This window comes from Propithecus coquereli, unplaced genomic scaffold (genome assembly GCF_000956105.1).
Source record: "Propithecus coquereli isolate 6110/MARCELLA unplaced genomic scaffold, Pcoq_1.0 Scaffold346, whole genome shotgun sequence".
Lineage (NCBI taxonomy): Eukaryota > Metazoa > Chordata > Mammalia > Primates > Indriidae > Propithecus > Propithecus coquereli.
In genome coordinates, this window is record NW_012149130.1 from 763,488 (window position 1) to 777,539 (window position 14,052).

The following is a 14,052-nucleotide window of genomic DNA, read 5'->3' on the forward strand; positions in this document are numbered from 1 at the left end:
TCTTTAAAAAAAGAGACCCAAGTATTTAATCATTAGAACCTGATTCTACTGCTAGTGTCCAAGCGTTGGAAAACTCACTCTTGAGGCACAGAATCTGTTGGGCAGTAACGTCACGAGTCACCAATGTGATAAGAAACCTCTCTGTGCTTTAAGCAATCTCTCACCCAGGCTAAGCTGTGATCCCTGACCAGTCTATGAAACCCAGAGAAGGAGTGTGTGTGTGTGTGTGTGTGTGTGTGTGTGTGTGTGTGTGTGTGTGTGTGTGTGTGTACACATACATATACACATATACATACATACATTCAGGGGTCATTCCAAAGGGGGCTCTTCACGCCCTGGCGCAAGGGCAAGGGCAAGGGCAAGGGCAGCAACCATCTGCTCCCGAAAGCTCTGTGGTGAGGAAGCCCAGCTCCGCGCCTACTTCTGCTCTCATTCACACGCCAGCTTGCTGTCAAAGCTGGAAAGCCCAATGGCGAAGGCCTGAAGTGCACACAGTGGGTAGTTGTAGTCCAGTGTGAACACGTCATCTGCCACACGTCCAAACTGCATGACTATATAGTCAGCTAGAAACAGAAAGGAATTAGAAGATAATGTGGTTATATTGGGGGAAACCTGTTCAAGACACAGAAAGAATCCTCCAGATAGGTCAGCTCATCACCAGGTCTCTTTAAAAGGAAACTTTTTTTTTTTTTTTTTTTTGAGACAGAGTCTCACTCTCGTGCCTGGGCTACAGTGAGTGCCGTGGCGTCAAACTCCTGGGCTCAAGCAATCCTCCTGCCTCAGCCTCCTGAGTAGCTGGGACTACAGGCATGCACCACCATGCCTGGCTAATTTCTCTATATATTTTTAGTTGTCCAATTAATTTCTTTCTATTTTTAGTAGAGATGGGGTCTCACTCTTGCTCAGGCTGATTTTGAACTCCTGAGCTCAAACAATCCACCCGCCTCGGCCTCCCAGAGAGCTAGGATTATAGGTGTGAGCCACCGCGCCCGGCCTAAAAGGAAACTTTTAAAGGGTGAAAAGAGGTATTAAGAAGAGCATCTGCTAACCATGAGCAAAGTTTCTATTACTATTCCTCTCACCTACAGAGAACAAGAGATTCCTGATGGCATCAAAGGGCAAGAGGAGAGAAAAGAGCAGCGTATTGGGGACAGCACAAGCTCCATAGGCCAGAATTATTGAAAGTCAGTTGTCTTTACTTCCCAGATAGCCTCACCGGAGACTTCTCTGATTTGTCACAGCACATCTCTCACGCTGCTCTCATCCTCAACACAGTAATTTAGCAATTTTCCCCTAAAACCGTAGTTTTGTTTTTCCAAAGAAATATTTAATGCTAATTCCCCATCTTGCAAGAGCGTCTTTCCTCCTGTTCCCATCCAACCCTTCCTGCAGGCTTACGGTCATTTCCGTGGACTATCTGAAAGTTCTTCACAGACGCCTGGGTGACCCGGCCATGGAAGTTCAGGACGTAGGACTGGGTGTCATCGTTCCAGACCGGGGCCTTGTTATGCAGTTCAATCAAGTTCTCCATGGTTTTGTTTTGCCATTTTGAAATCAAGCTTTCATGGTCCTGTTCAAAGGGAAAATCATAACTTTTTACTAAAAATCCCAAGATCTCATTCATTCTCAACTCTGTGAGATAGAAGGTAGAGCTGGGCAATATTTTCTCCATTTCAGAAAAGGAAAAACAGAAGCAAAGAATTAAAGCAAAAATTAAGGGAAGTTTTTAAAAATTCTTACACACTAGCCAGCATTTCTCTTTGCAGACAAAGTGGTTTCAAATCAACAACTTTAGCAACAGTCTGCAACAGCACCTATCCTGAGGGTTTGCACCGACGCTCTCCTAAAGAAGAGTGTGAGCCAGACTCCAGTTTAAGGCTCTCGAATAATCAATACTTTTTTCGTATTGATCTCTCTGTATTGTATTATTGTCTCTTAGAGTCCTTTGCTGATTAAATATGTTCTTTCTTACATTTCGTGGCCGAAATGGGATCCGTTCATGATTCATATTCATCCCTGGAATGATCACAGACATTTTCCTAGGACCTTTAAATCCAAGTACATTTGTTTCCTGGAAGATAGGAAAATAAGGCAGAACTTAGAAACAGAAAGGAAAAAGAGACCACATTCTGTTATAACACAAGACTTTCTCGGGCACATAAAATGTTAGCAATGTCAACAGCACCAGGAACAATTTTATTACTTTGCTGCAGTTAAGCAGAGAATCAAAAACAGGAAAGTAACACTGTACCTCTTTTTAAACTTTTAACACTTGCATGTAAAACAGAGTCTGTTGGCTTGAGACTTTACTCTTACTCTTTAGTCTTAAGTGAAATTTGAGACAATTGTGAACAAACTGTCCAAATCTGTCGCCATAAATAATATTTATTTCCCAATGAGGGCATGGTGCTATATAACATACAGTGAGAATTAGTTTTAATTAAATAGGGCCTGTACCAGGAAGTTAAACATTCAAATGCCCGCCAAGCCAGGCAGATTATGAGTATATATAAGCACATTAAATAGGTGGATATATGTATGTGTGCATATTCATATACATACATATGAAAGCAATAGAGGAAAAATATTTTATATCATAAAGTGTTAAGTCAAATGGTTCTCAGGCACTTAGAGCCAAATGATGAGATTAATTTCAATTCACGGAAAGTCGAGACTTTGAATCAAAGGAACAACTGAGTTGGGTTGATTACTTCTTGCTTTCTTTTACTCAACAACTCTCCGAATGCCTACTGTGCGCCAGGCCATGTGCTAGTGTGGATAAGCAGTGAACAAGAGTTCACAAGAGTTTACAGACTGGTAGAGAAAGTTCGTGTTGAACAAGTAATAACAAATATAATAAGTGGGTTACAGATGCCAGGGGGATATAAACAAAGGAATGTCAACTGCATCCAGGGGAACACATCAGGAAAGACTTTGATTAGGCAAAAGACAAGGAGGGGCAGAGGGAAGGCTCCCGGGTGAGGAAAGATGAGTGTTGTTGGACAAGGGAATGACAGCAGGGGGAGAGCCACTGGGGGAGTCTGAACAGAAAGGCAAACATGTTAGGGCGTTCTTCTTTTTTCCTGTTAGCTCAGCTCGGCCAGGAAGGGCTCTGCTCTGTATGCAATGGGCAGTCATCAGAAGATCTGAAGCAGGAGAACGACAGACCAACTGGAGCCCATTGCAGGAAGATTTACTTGGCAGCAGTATAAAATGAACTAGATAGGAAAAGACTAAAAACAAAGAAATCAGTTTTAATTTATTGTAACCTCTGGCCAACAGATAAGAGGTAAAGAAGGTCTGAATTAAGGAGCATTAGGAAAAGAGAAGAGCAAATAAGGGAAGAAATAGTACAAAAGTGAAAAATAATTAAACTTGGCAATTTATAAATAATTAAAACTTGAATATATGGAGAAAAGGGGATCACAGAAATAGAAGCAAGCTTGAAGGGGAAGAGGCTGCGTTCGGCTGTGGTTACACCAAGTTGAAAGTGCCAGCAGGACGTCCAGGAGGGTCCGGGAAAGGTACCTCACGAGAATGGCACTCACGTAGCAGACGGCGGCCAGCTCCTGGCGCGTGTGGGCCTTTTCCACCAGACCCTGGGCCTTGACTGGGCTGACACCGTGGTCATAAACTGTGAACTTGGTCCCCATGAGGTTGGATCTAGACCAGGATAAAAAGTCCCCATGATGATCTATATTTTTTCTCTTCTACAAACACAATCTAGGAGAGGTAAAGATAGAATGGAAGCCTATTTGCCTGTTCTCCAAATGTCTAAATGTTCATCATCACTTTTTCAAAGATCTCTCATTAAAACAAGGAAGGGACTTAGATTCTCTTTTACCTTTTCTTTAAAGATCACAACATCAGTGCATGCTAATTGTAAAAAATGATGTGGATTGTTCTAAAACTGTAGGAATAAAAGAATCAGAACAGTGGAACACTCTTTCCTATCAGAAAGAACAGGACAGTGATATAAGGCTGCTCACACCTGAGTTTGCCAATATAACTTTCTCCTTCACGAGATAAATCTGTTGGGTCAGTGGAGATAAGGTAGTTAGATGTTTTGCTCTTTTTCCGCTTTCTACCTGCAAGAAGAAATACCTGGAAAAAGAAAAAAATGTCAGTCAAAAATGAAGTCAAGAGAACCCCCATGGCTGTTCTATCTATTCATTAGCAAAAGTTTAGCGAGGGGCCGGGCACAGTGGCTCATGCCTGTATTCCTAGCACTCTGGGAGGCCAAGGCAGGAGGATCGCTCAAGGTCAGGAGTTCAAGACCAGCTTGAGCAAGAACGAGACACCCATCTCTGCTAAAAATAGAAAGAAATTATCTGGATAACTAAAAATATGTATAGAAAAAATTAGCTGGGCATGGTGGTGCATGCCTAGTCCCAGCTACTTGGGAGGCTGAGGCTGGAGGATCACTTGAGCCCAGGAGTTAGAGGCTATAGCTAGCTATGATCATGCCACTGCACTCCAGCCTGGATGACAAAGCAAGACCCTGTCTCTAAAATAAAAAAGTAATAATAAAGAGAAAAAGAAAAACCAAAGGACAAACAGTAACAACCCAAAAATAAATAATGGTAGGAAGCTAAAAATAATCACATTAAAAATTCTCTTCTATTTTCTTACATTATGGATAAAACCCCTTTTCTTGGGAGGGTGGGGAGGGGAAGATCTTGTTTATTAAACCATGAGCTCTTTGAAGATAACAAGAACACAGCATCTGGGAATTAGTAAATATGCTCTACTTCCAGTTGACTTGCTCTAATACCAGCATTAGTTCCCCATTATAAGGCCCATGAATAATCTATTCCCACAACATTCTTCTCCTCTCTCTCAAGAGTTGTCTCAGGAATCAATTCTCATACCTTCCGATTTTCATCTTTTTCCAAGTGCATATAGTAGGTGGGGAAGAGTCCCCTATCCATTCCTTTTTTATCCCTGGTTATGCGACACTTTACTGTGATACCTCGAGGGGCAGGACTATATGCAAAGTCCGCTATATTCTCTACTTCTCCCAGGTGGTTATCAGCCTGTTGGGCTGCGGTACTGGAAGCTCCTGTATCCTGAAAGGACATACACAAGCAATAAGAGGCTGGGTCAGAAAACCTCATATTCCCTGCGAGAAAAACTTAGCGGACAAAAAACTTATTGATTCACCCCTATGTCTTCAGTCTTCTGACAAAATAAAGGGAAACTTTGAAAAGTTAAATAGGAATACTGGGAGTAATGAAGGGCTAAGTATGAAAAAGGGATAGAGCCTCCCAATAATAGTTGACCTGAGACTGAAGAAATTAGAGAGATCATAACCTTTAAGTCTAAATTTGAGCTTAAATCTTTTGAAGGAACCCTCATTCAATAACAGTATTTAAATACTGAAGATATGCTTGGGAAATAGCCAAGTTAGCTCCAAAGGAAGAAGTTTCAGACAACATACTGTGGCTGACTTCTGGCTGGATGCAGAATTGGGTCTCTCTGTTTCTGAATGTGTTGAATAGGATGTTAATTTTCTTCCTTCTTCCTCATTGTCAGTCTCCTCTTCATCAAAGTTCAAACTACCTGAGATACCTGGCAGAAAGGGAAGAACTGTCAGTTACTGCCAACACCAGTCTAAAAAAACTTTTTTGAAGAAAGGGTAGTTTTAATTTTCTTACCTAAAACATTCCTAACTATTCTGACCCCAAACACAGCTATTTTATCCAATATTTTGACAATTCTTCATAGTCTCACATCCATCTCTTGTTTTCCCTTCCACTGCTGCCACCTAAGTTAGCTCTTTAAAAATTATGTCTAGGCTGGGCGTGGTGGCTCATGCCTATAATCCTAGCACTCTGGGAGGCCGAGTTGGAAGGACCGCTTGAGCTCAAGAGTTCGAGATCAGCGTGAGCAAGAGTGAGACCCATCTCTACTAAAAATAGGAAAAATTAGCCGGGCATGGGGGCACAGCCCAGCACTACCAGGTGGTGGTCCCAGCTACTCAGGAGGCTGAGGCAGGAGGATTGCTTGAGCCCAGGAGTTTGAGGTTGCTGTGAGCTAGGCTGATGCCACAGCACTCTAGCCCAGGCAACAGAATGAGACTGTCTCAAAAAAAGAAAAAAATTCAAAAGGGACCACATATGATTCTATTTATATGAAATATTCAGGATATACAAATCTACAGAGACAGAAAGTAGATTGGTAGTTGCCTAGGGCTGGGGGGATTGGAGGGAAATGGGGAGTCACTGCTGATGGGTATGAAGCTTCTTTCTGGGGTGATGAAAATGTTCAAAAATTGATTGCAATAATGGTTGCAAAACTCTGAATATACTGAAAACCAATGAATTGTTCACTTTAAATGGGTAAATTGTATGGCATGTGATTTATATCTCAAAAAGCTGTTATTAAACAAAATCCTTTGGTTTGTTAAGGATACTGTTTTCTTCTGCTTTCTAAAATGTTAATCTTATTTTTGGTAGCAAAAAGGCAGAAAACTCATGAGATATTACTATCATATGGATATCTTCACTTAGCTATGTTTTCAAATGCCGTTTTTATACGAAGAACTCAGTTCTTGTGAACAGAGGTCTTAAAACAGAGATCAAAGATCTCGTCCCAAACGTTTAAAACAAGCAAATTGGACCCACTTAAGGGACACAATCTGCCAAACAGATACTTCTTAGAAATTAATCAAGAGAGCACTTAATAGGTTTTATAGTCAAGATGCAACTTGTTGAGACATGAAAAGGCATTAATTCACTTGGCACTGAAAGACCAATTCTGAGAAAGAACAAAGCAATCATTTCAAAGGGCACCGCAAAAGGCAACAACTTGCCATTTATAGTCAGGGATAAAGAACTAGCCTAAGAATCAGAAAGTCTAGGTCTGCCCCACTATTCCGCCAGATGATGTGGGGTAAGCAATTTTTCTTTGGTTAAATAGACAGCTCTCTTGGCTCTGACTCCTCCTATCTTGTCCAACCACATCTTTCACTTTCTTTTGTTGTCAAAATATTGGTAGTAAAGTAGTAGGGAAGTACCGTGCTCACCTTCACGTTACAGACAGGGAAACCGAGGCAGAGAAAAGTGAGGTTGTTTGCCCCCTTTTCCAGCCAGAAGTGGCAGAGTTGAGATTTTAAAACCCAGCCAGCTGGCCCCAGAGCTATGCTCTATCCATTTCACCACACTGCCTTTGCTGCGCCTTGCACTCTGGTCATCCGTCCCAGTTTGCACAAACATCTCATGTTTCCACACCTGGATGCCTTTGCGAGTGCTATTTATTCTGCCTAAGTTTGCCACCTAACTAGAGGCATGATCTAGGACAAATGTCTTTGCTTCTCTAAGAACTAACTTTCTTATGTATAAAATGGGAGAGACAAACACATTAAAACCCCTCAAAGCATTGTTACGAATATTGCATCGAATGAGATAATGCACATCAAGTGCCTGCCATACACCAGATGTTCCAAGTGTCGGTCTCCAGGCAACACCAGCACAGAGGCAGACATGCCCCTTTCTCAGCTCAGCCTGATCCCACTCCCTCTCCTGCCTGGGCCTTTCTCAGCCCGTCTCATGCCCCCGCCAAGTAATTCCAGGTCTCCTCTGCCTTGTGCTCCTGCACACACCACCACGCAGTAACTCCAGGCCAGGCCATCAGTCAAACCACCTCCTAACTGGCCTTCCTGCTTCCGGACTTGCCCGCTCCAACCCCTTTTTCATGGTGCAGAGTAATTTTTCTACAGCCCAAGCACGATCATATCATTCTTCAGCCTAAATTCCCTCACAGGTTCCTATTTCTCTGTAGATAAAGTCCCAGTTGTTCCTGATGTGGCCCATCAGGTCCCATATAAGTAGAGGCCACGTCTTTCTCCTGGCTCCTTTGTCTACACCCCCTCCCCACCTATCACTCTACCACCCTAACCAAGCTGCTGCCATTCTGAGCTGGCCAGTGCTCTTGCTGTGCCAGGCCCTAGCTCAGACATCACTGTCTCTGGGAAGCCTTCCAAACCTCCAAGGCTGGGTGAGGAGCCCTTCCTGGTGCTCTCCCAACACCTTGACTTCCCACCGCTAGACTATTTAAGTGCGTGATGCCTCAATTAGAATTGAGCCTCAACTGAATTAGACAGGAGGCCCTCCATGAGGGCAGGAGTCATGTTTACTATAGTATCCTAAGTGCCTAGAATAATGCCAGAGATACAGTGTATGCTCAAAACATATTTTCTGAATGAATAAATATATGGATTTGTTTGAACATCCATTTATTCTACCATTCTGTGGTAGACTCTCCTGATTCATATATCCCAGGACCTAACAATTCCAACCTGATACAAAGCAGGCACCCAATAGATATTTATTGGGCTTCAGTTTTGTTATCTGAAAAGGGGACACTTGATTCCTTCTCACTATAAAATTATTTTTCCAAGGAGGAAAGAAGACTATAAGGGACCTTTGAAATGTACAGGAATATTTATGGAAATGAGAACTTCAAACTTAGCTGTGCCTGATGGTGTGTGCCTGTAGTCCCAGCCACTTGGGAGGCTGAGTCAGGAGGACTGGTTGAGCTCAGGAGTTTGAGGTTGCTGTGAGCTAGGTTGATGCCACTTGCACTCTAGCCAGGAAGATAGAGTAAGACTCTTGTCTCCAAGAAAAACAAAAAAAAGTAGGCTCGAGATCATCATGAACTATGAAATCAAAGTGGAGCAGTGGGAGTGGTGGTATTCAGTGGTATTAACTTTGTCAAAAGAAAGTGGAAACTGAAAATAAATGGTCAAAAAGTGAGAAATAGTCATACACAGCAGATAATATTTTATATTTGATTTAATTCTCATTTTTCTCAGGCAATAGTATAATTACTACTTTTTTTGGAGGTTTTTTTGTTTTTAAAGAGACAGGATCTCGCTCTGTAGCCCAGGCTGGAGTGCAGTGGCCTGATCATAGCTCACTGCAACCTCAAACTCCTGGGCTCAAGCAATCCTCCTACCTCAGCCTCCCAAGTAGCTAAGAGTAGCTAGGACTACAGGCACACACAACCATGCCTGGCTAATTTTTTTTATTTTTTGTAGAGATGGGATCTTGCTATGTTGTCCAGGCTGGCCTCAAACTCCTAAACTCAAGCAATCCTCCTACCCCAACCTCCCAAAGTGCTGGGATCACAGGTGTGAGCTACTGTACCCAGCCATTATGAGCAATTCTGAGTCACCTAGATTGTTAACCACAATGAAAGAAAGTAACGGAAAAGATTACAAACAATAAGGAAGACAAATTGCCTTCAAATCATTACCAATCCTCACCGTGTTTCTGGAGAATTTCCTCAAGACCTGGCTTGGAAGCAGTATCCAAGGTGCTTTCTCCATCAACACTGCCTTCAGTATCTTCTTCTGTAGCAGAAGAGCCTACCGAGAGAACATGAAGTTTGGTTTCTAAATCTTGAGCATCTGGCTTCAGGAAGGCAGCTGGACCATCAATGCCTAGGGGCCAAAAGAAAAAACGAGAGTGTTAAAAGTGTTACCCACTATTTAGCTGGGTGGTTTTGGTGCATGTGATCAGAACTAAGAACGACCAAATCACTTCATCTCTCCTCCTTCCTTAACACCCACAGGAACACTTTTTAAGAGAGCAGTCCAGGACTGGTGTTCATCTTATTTGCATGCTCTCTTACTGAAGTACATGTACCTGAGGCTGTGCTTTAGAAATCTAAGAATGAGGTCAAGAGAACAAAGTAGGCCCTCCACAGCACAGATCCAGTCCAAGCCAAGAGCCCAGGGACTTGACTTAAAGGCTCTTAATCCTATTCTACCTCCTCCCCGATGCCATCTCAGGCGATCCTTTGAGCCAGCTATTGGAAGAATGGGCGCTCTCTTCCGACTCCTGGCTTCATGGTTAACCACCTCTGGCAAGATGCAACCGTCAGAACTGTGAGCTCCTCAAACAGGCCACTCAGCCTAATTCGTTCGGCAGGTAAAACAACAGTTCTAGGATGGACGTGAACTTTAAGGCATCTCCACTGATCAGACTGTTGCTTTTATTCGACTCAAAAACCCAGAATGTGATTACGCAAGGTACCTAGTAACTGTGCTACTGTTGTCCCTTTGGTCCATCTTTGGTCCATTCCTGCCTTCTCCTAGGTTTTGTGAAAATTGCACCCCAGCAGGAAGTAATGCTGTCCGAATACACACCATGTAAGATGACGTCGTTGAGAGGAGGATGAGGTTCCACTAAAGGAGTATGTTCCTCACTGCCTCTGGGCTTTGACCGACACAGCCTGGCTTCTGGATTTGGCTGCACCATGAGTGGATCAAGGCGCTTTTTTCTTTGCTTCTTCTCCAGCAGTGCTCTCTGGGAAAGAAATGCGATATTATCGCCAGGAGAGTTACACCAAGACCTAGCCACTGTGAATATTTATAACTTGTTTTTCAATAATCCTCACAAAAACTCCTGTAAATTAATTTTTTCCTACTTAAGAAATGGGAAAACTGAGGGAAGATTACCACATAAAGATGGAGGCAGAGACTGGAGCGACAAAGCTGCCAGCCAGCAGTGCCAAGATGATCAGAGACCACCAGGAGAGAGGTGTGGGGCCAACTCTCCTCTGATCCTTCAGAAAGAAACAACCCTGCCAACACCTTGATTTTGATTCTGGCCTCCAAAATTATGACAGCATTAACTCCTCCAGTTTAAAAAAAGAAAGAAAGAAAGAAATGGGAAAACCAAGGCAAAGAAAGTACCAAGGATTCATTCATTTCACTTAACAAATGTTTATCGAACGCCTATAAAGATCTAATTGAAATCACACAATGCATTTCTAGCCAAGCTGATTCAAGTCTATTGAAAATATATGGTAATTATCAATATCATCTTATTATCAAAGCATGATCACAAGTTCAAAACATATAAACACATATGCATAAGGGAAAAGATGGAGGACCACAGCCATGGTGACTCCTTTGGGTGGCAGACTACAAACAATTATTTCATTTTTTCTAGTTTTCTTTATTTTCCAAGTTTTCTACCTTTTTTATTTTTTTTTTTTTATTTTTAGTAGAGACGGGGTCTTGGTCTTGCTTGGCTGGTCTCGAACTTCTGAGTTCAAGTGATCCTCCCGCTTCAGCCTCCCAGAATGCTACCTAACTTTTGTAATTGGAAGAAAAAAATTTTATTATCCTCTGAACCCCAGTTACTTTCAAGTCCTAATCAGCCAAAGAGCAATAAGTTTTGCCTTCTTTTTTTTTTTCTTTTTGAGACAGAATCTTGCTCTGTTGCCTGGGCTAGAGTACCATGGTGTCAGCCTAGCTCACAGCAACCTCAAACTCCTGGGCTCATGTGATCCTCCTGCCTCAGCCTCCCAAGTAGCTGGGACTACAGGGGCACACCACCGCACCCAGCTAATTTTTTTTTCTATTTTTGGTTGCCCAGCTAATTTTTTCTAGTTTTAGTAGAGACAGGGTCTCACTCTTGTTCAGGCTGGTCTTGAACTCCTGAGCTCAAGCAATCCTCCCGCCTCAGCCTCCCAAAGTGCTAGGATTACAGATGTGAGCCACCACACCCAGCCTAAGTTTTGCCTTCTTGCTCATCTTACATAACTAGAAATCAAACAAATTTGGGCCAAGGGTGAGAGGAAAAACAATGTCAGTTGAAACATAACAAATAGAAAGCAATCAACTCTGTGGATTAAAGCAAAATATAGAATATTACAACAAAAAAAGTCAGGAAAAAAGCATGAGAGACTATATGAGAAAAAGTCCAAAGAAATGAAAAGCAAAGTACTAGCATATATGCTTTGAAACTTTGGCAAATAAGAGCTTCTAACACAGAAATAATTATGGATCTGGGATATCTCTGAATAAGAAAAATGCCAAACCCCAAGCTAAAAAATAAAGCCATGATTAAAAAGCAAAGATATTACAACCCACTTACTCCTGTTTTTCAGGTAAAAAGCCACCTATTTCTTTTTCTTCATTGATTCTGCTTTTAGAAAAGTACCTTCAGGAAGAAGAGCCACTCCAAGGGGTAAGACTATCCATAGGAAAGGAAGGAGTGGTGGCTGGGTGGGGGGAAAACAGGAAAGGAAGTAAGTTTTTCCTGAACTGGGCTGACGAAAGCACGCAGATAAATTCGAAAGATAAAGAAGAAATAAAGCCATTCCTTTTCACTTGACCTGTATATACAGGGAAAAGACTGGGGAGTTAAGACAATGTGCCACCATGGACTATATAGCATCAAGAATAAATCGATGTTATTTCATTGACTTTTATCCCATGTTAAAAAAAAAAGAATGAATAGATGTCAGAGTAATAAATTTAATAATTTGAGGATATTTTGAGATTTCATGAATTAGGATATATAGGACTTTAATGTGCCAGGAACATTAAATACATAGGAGGCTATAATAATTTCCTCCCCATAGAATTTGCTGATAAAATTCTTCTAGCAACTCAGAGGTCTTGTACAATGACTGAGAAATAACCCAGCTGAAGAGACAGGTTATTTCTCATGTTTTCTGTAAATCTGAAGTACAGAAAACAGGAGAAACTGCCATATTTTATCTATGTGGCCACCACTATTATTTAGTGTCTCTCATACATACAGTCTCATAACTGTGAAATGAACAAAACACAAGCTATAGCCTAATCCATTTTATTAACATATATAAGGAAAAAATGTTCTGTAGAAAAGGAGTATTCTGCTTATAGTCTAGAGAAGGGAGGCCAAAGAGCTAGAATTTAACAGAGTTTATCCAGTCTGTCCAACAAAGAGAAATACTGAATCTGGTAGGCAAGAGTATTCTATTCACTGGGTGAGCTTACTCTCTCCCTTCGACAGCAAACGATACAAGGCTTCTCACCGGCTCTGATGAAATAACCCTTGGTTCTACCTAATTTCATTTCCTCTGATTCTTTGCTTACCAATCAGCCTTCTAATTTTCAGTTTAACTTTGTCACTATCATATTCCCAGGAAAAGAGTATCATGAACAGCAGAGATGAATACACACTGAAAGAGTAGAGTTCCCATTGTAAATTAATAACTTGGTGTCCTGGTCTTACAATTTACTGGTGTGGGTTTAACTAGTGTGAGTTTGTGCCAAAGGACCTGGTTACATCCAGTTCACTGACAAACCATGGTGATTCTGCCAAGATATCTGGGGAAGCCTCTCTGTCAGCCTCGAAATTCATTTAGACCAATGACAAGAAAACCAACTGTAGACTCAAACTGTAAACTTCAGGAAAACAGCTACTACATTACAACACTGAATATATCCTACTGTTGTTCAAGTTTGTAAGAAAAAAATCATAAAATATCTACCTATGCACAAGCTGCCATGTTGGTGAAAACTGTCACAGTTTGGGTGGGGGAGAAGAGAAGTGATAATTAGGTTTGAATGTAACAATGTCAATTCATATTTCATTTATATTTTTACCTCCCTGAAAAGCTAAGAGTGCTTTAAATGAGGCTACATAAACAAAGGACTCTTTACCAAGAGAGGGGAAGGCCAGGGAATCGGGAAGATAGCCAAAGTTGACTGAGGTCCTACATGAAACTGAAATCTGTAGCCTTCAGGACTGTACTCCGTGGTCAGTCTGCTCTAACTAAGAGGGTCATAATGTAGCTTTAGCCCATCACCTCTAGGGTGATTCCTTTTCTTAGAGAATTGAGAATCAGAGAAGTAGCTATCATTAATTTGAGGCTGTGGCCACATAGACAAGATGTGGCAGTTTCTCATGTTTTCCTTACTTCATATTTACCATCTTTTCAGGCTGGTCACATAAACTAAAATTCAACCCCTTTTAAATTTCCCAATTCCTTGATGGACTCTTAGGTTGATAAAAAACCCAGTTCCCTTGGGAATTAAACAATAACTCAAAATCTACCTTCTCAAAAATCTGGTGGTGTGTTTTACTATTGCTAAGGGGCAAAATATTGAATAGTGATGTCAAAATAAAAAATGAGGAAATAAAGGAGATTAGAGAGGGAGAAATTTCCACCAAAGACCTTTATCCATTAAAAACAAAGCTCAGGGCTGGGCGCAGTGGCTCATGCCTATAATCCTAGCACTCTGGGAGGCCGAGGCGGGCGGAT

The 14,052-nt window shown here is 41.7% G+C and overlaps 1 protein-coding gene across 1 annotated transcript in view; it reads right to left on the minus strand.

The window, feature by feature from the left end:
• Window positions 1-346: 346 nt before the first annotated feature.
• TULP3 (tubby like protein 3) overlaps window positions 347-14,052 on the minus strand; it is a 20,125-nt gene continuing 6,419 nt past the window's right edge. Inside the window, exons 2-10 of the mRNA XM_012651027.1 lie at window positions 10,154-10,313; window positions 9,269-9,445; window positions 5,441-5,571; window positions 4,872-5,069; window positions 3,992-4,104; window positions 3,549-3,663; window positions 1,973-2,071; window positions 1,399-1,570; window positions 347-563 (exon numbers count right to left, since the gene is read on the minus strand). Of these exons, the coding sequence (XP_012506481.1) occupies window positions 430-563; window positions 1,399-1,570; window positions 1,973-2,071; window positions 3,549-3,663; window positions 3,992-4,104; window positions 4,872-5,069; window positions 5,441-5,571; window positions 9,269-9,445; window positions 10,154-10,313 (1,299 nt within the window). The 3' untranslated portion in view covers window positions 347-429. The remainder of the gene's footprint in view (window positions 564-1,398; window positions 1,571-1,972; window positions 2,072-3,548; window positions 3,664-3,991; window positions 4,105-4,871; window positions 5,070-5,440; window positions 5,572-9,268; window positions 9,446-10,153; window positions 10,314-14,052) is intronic.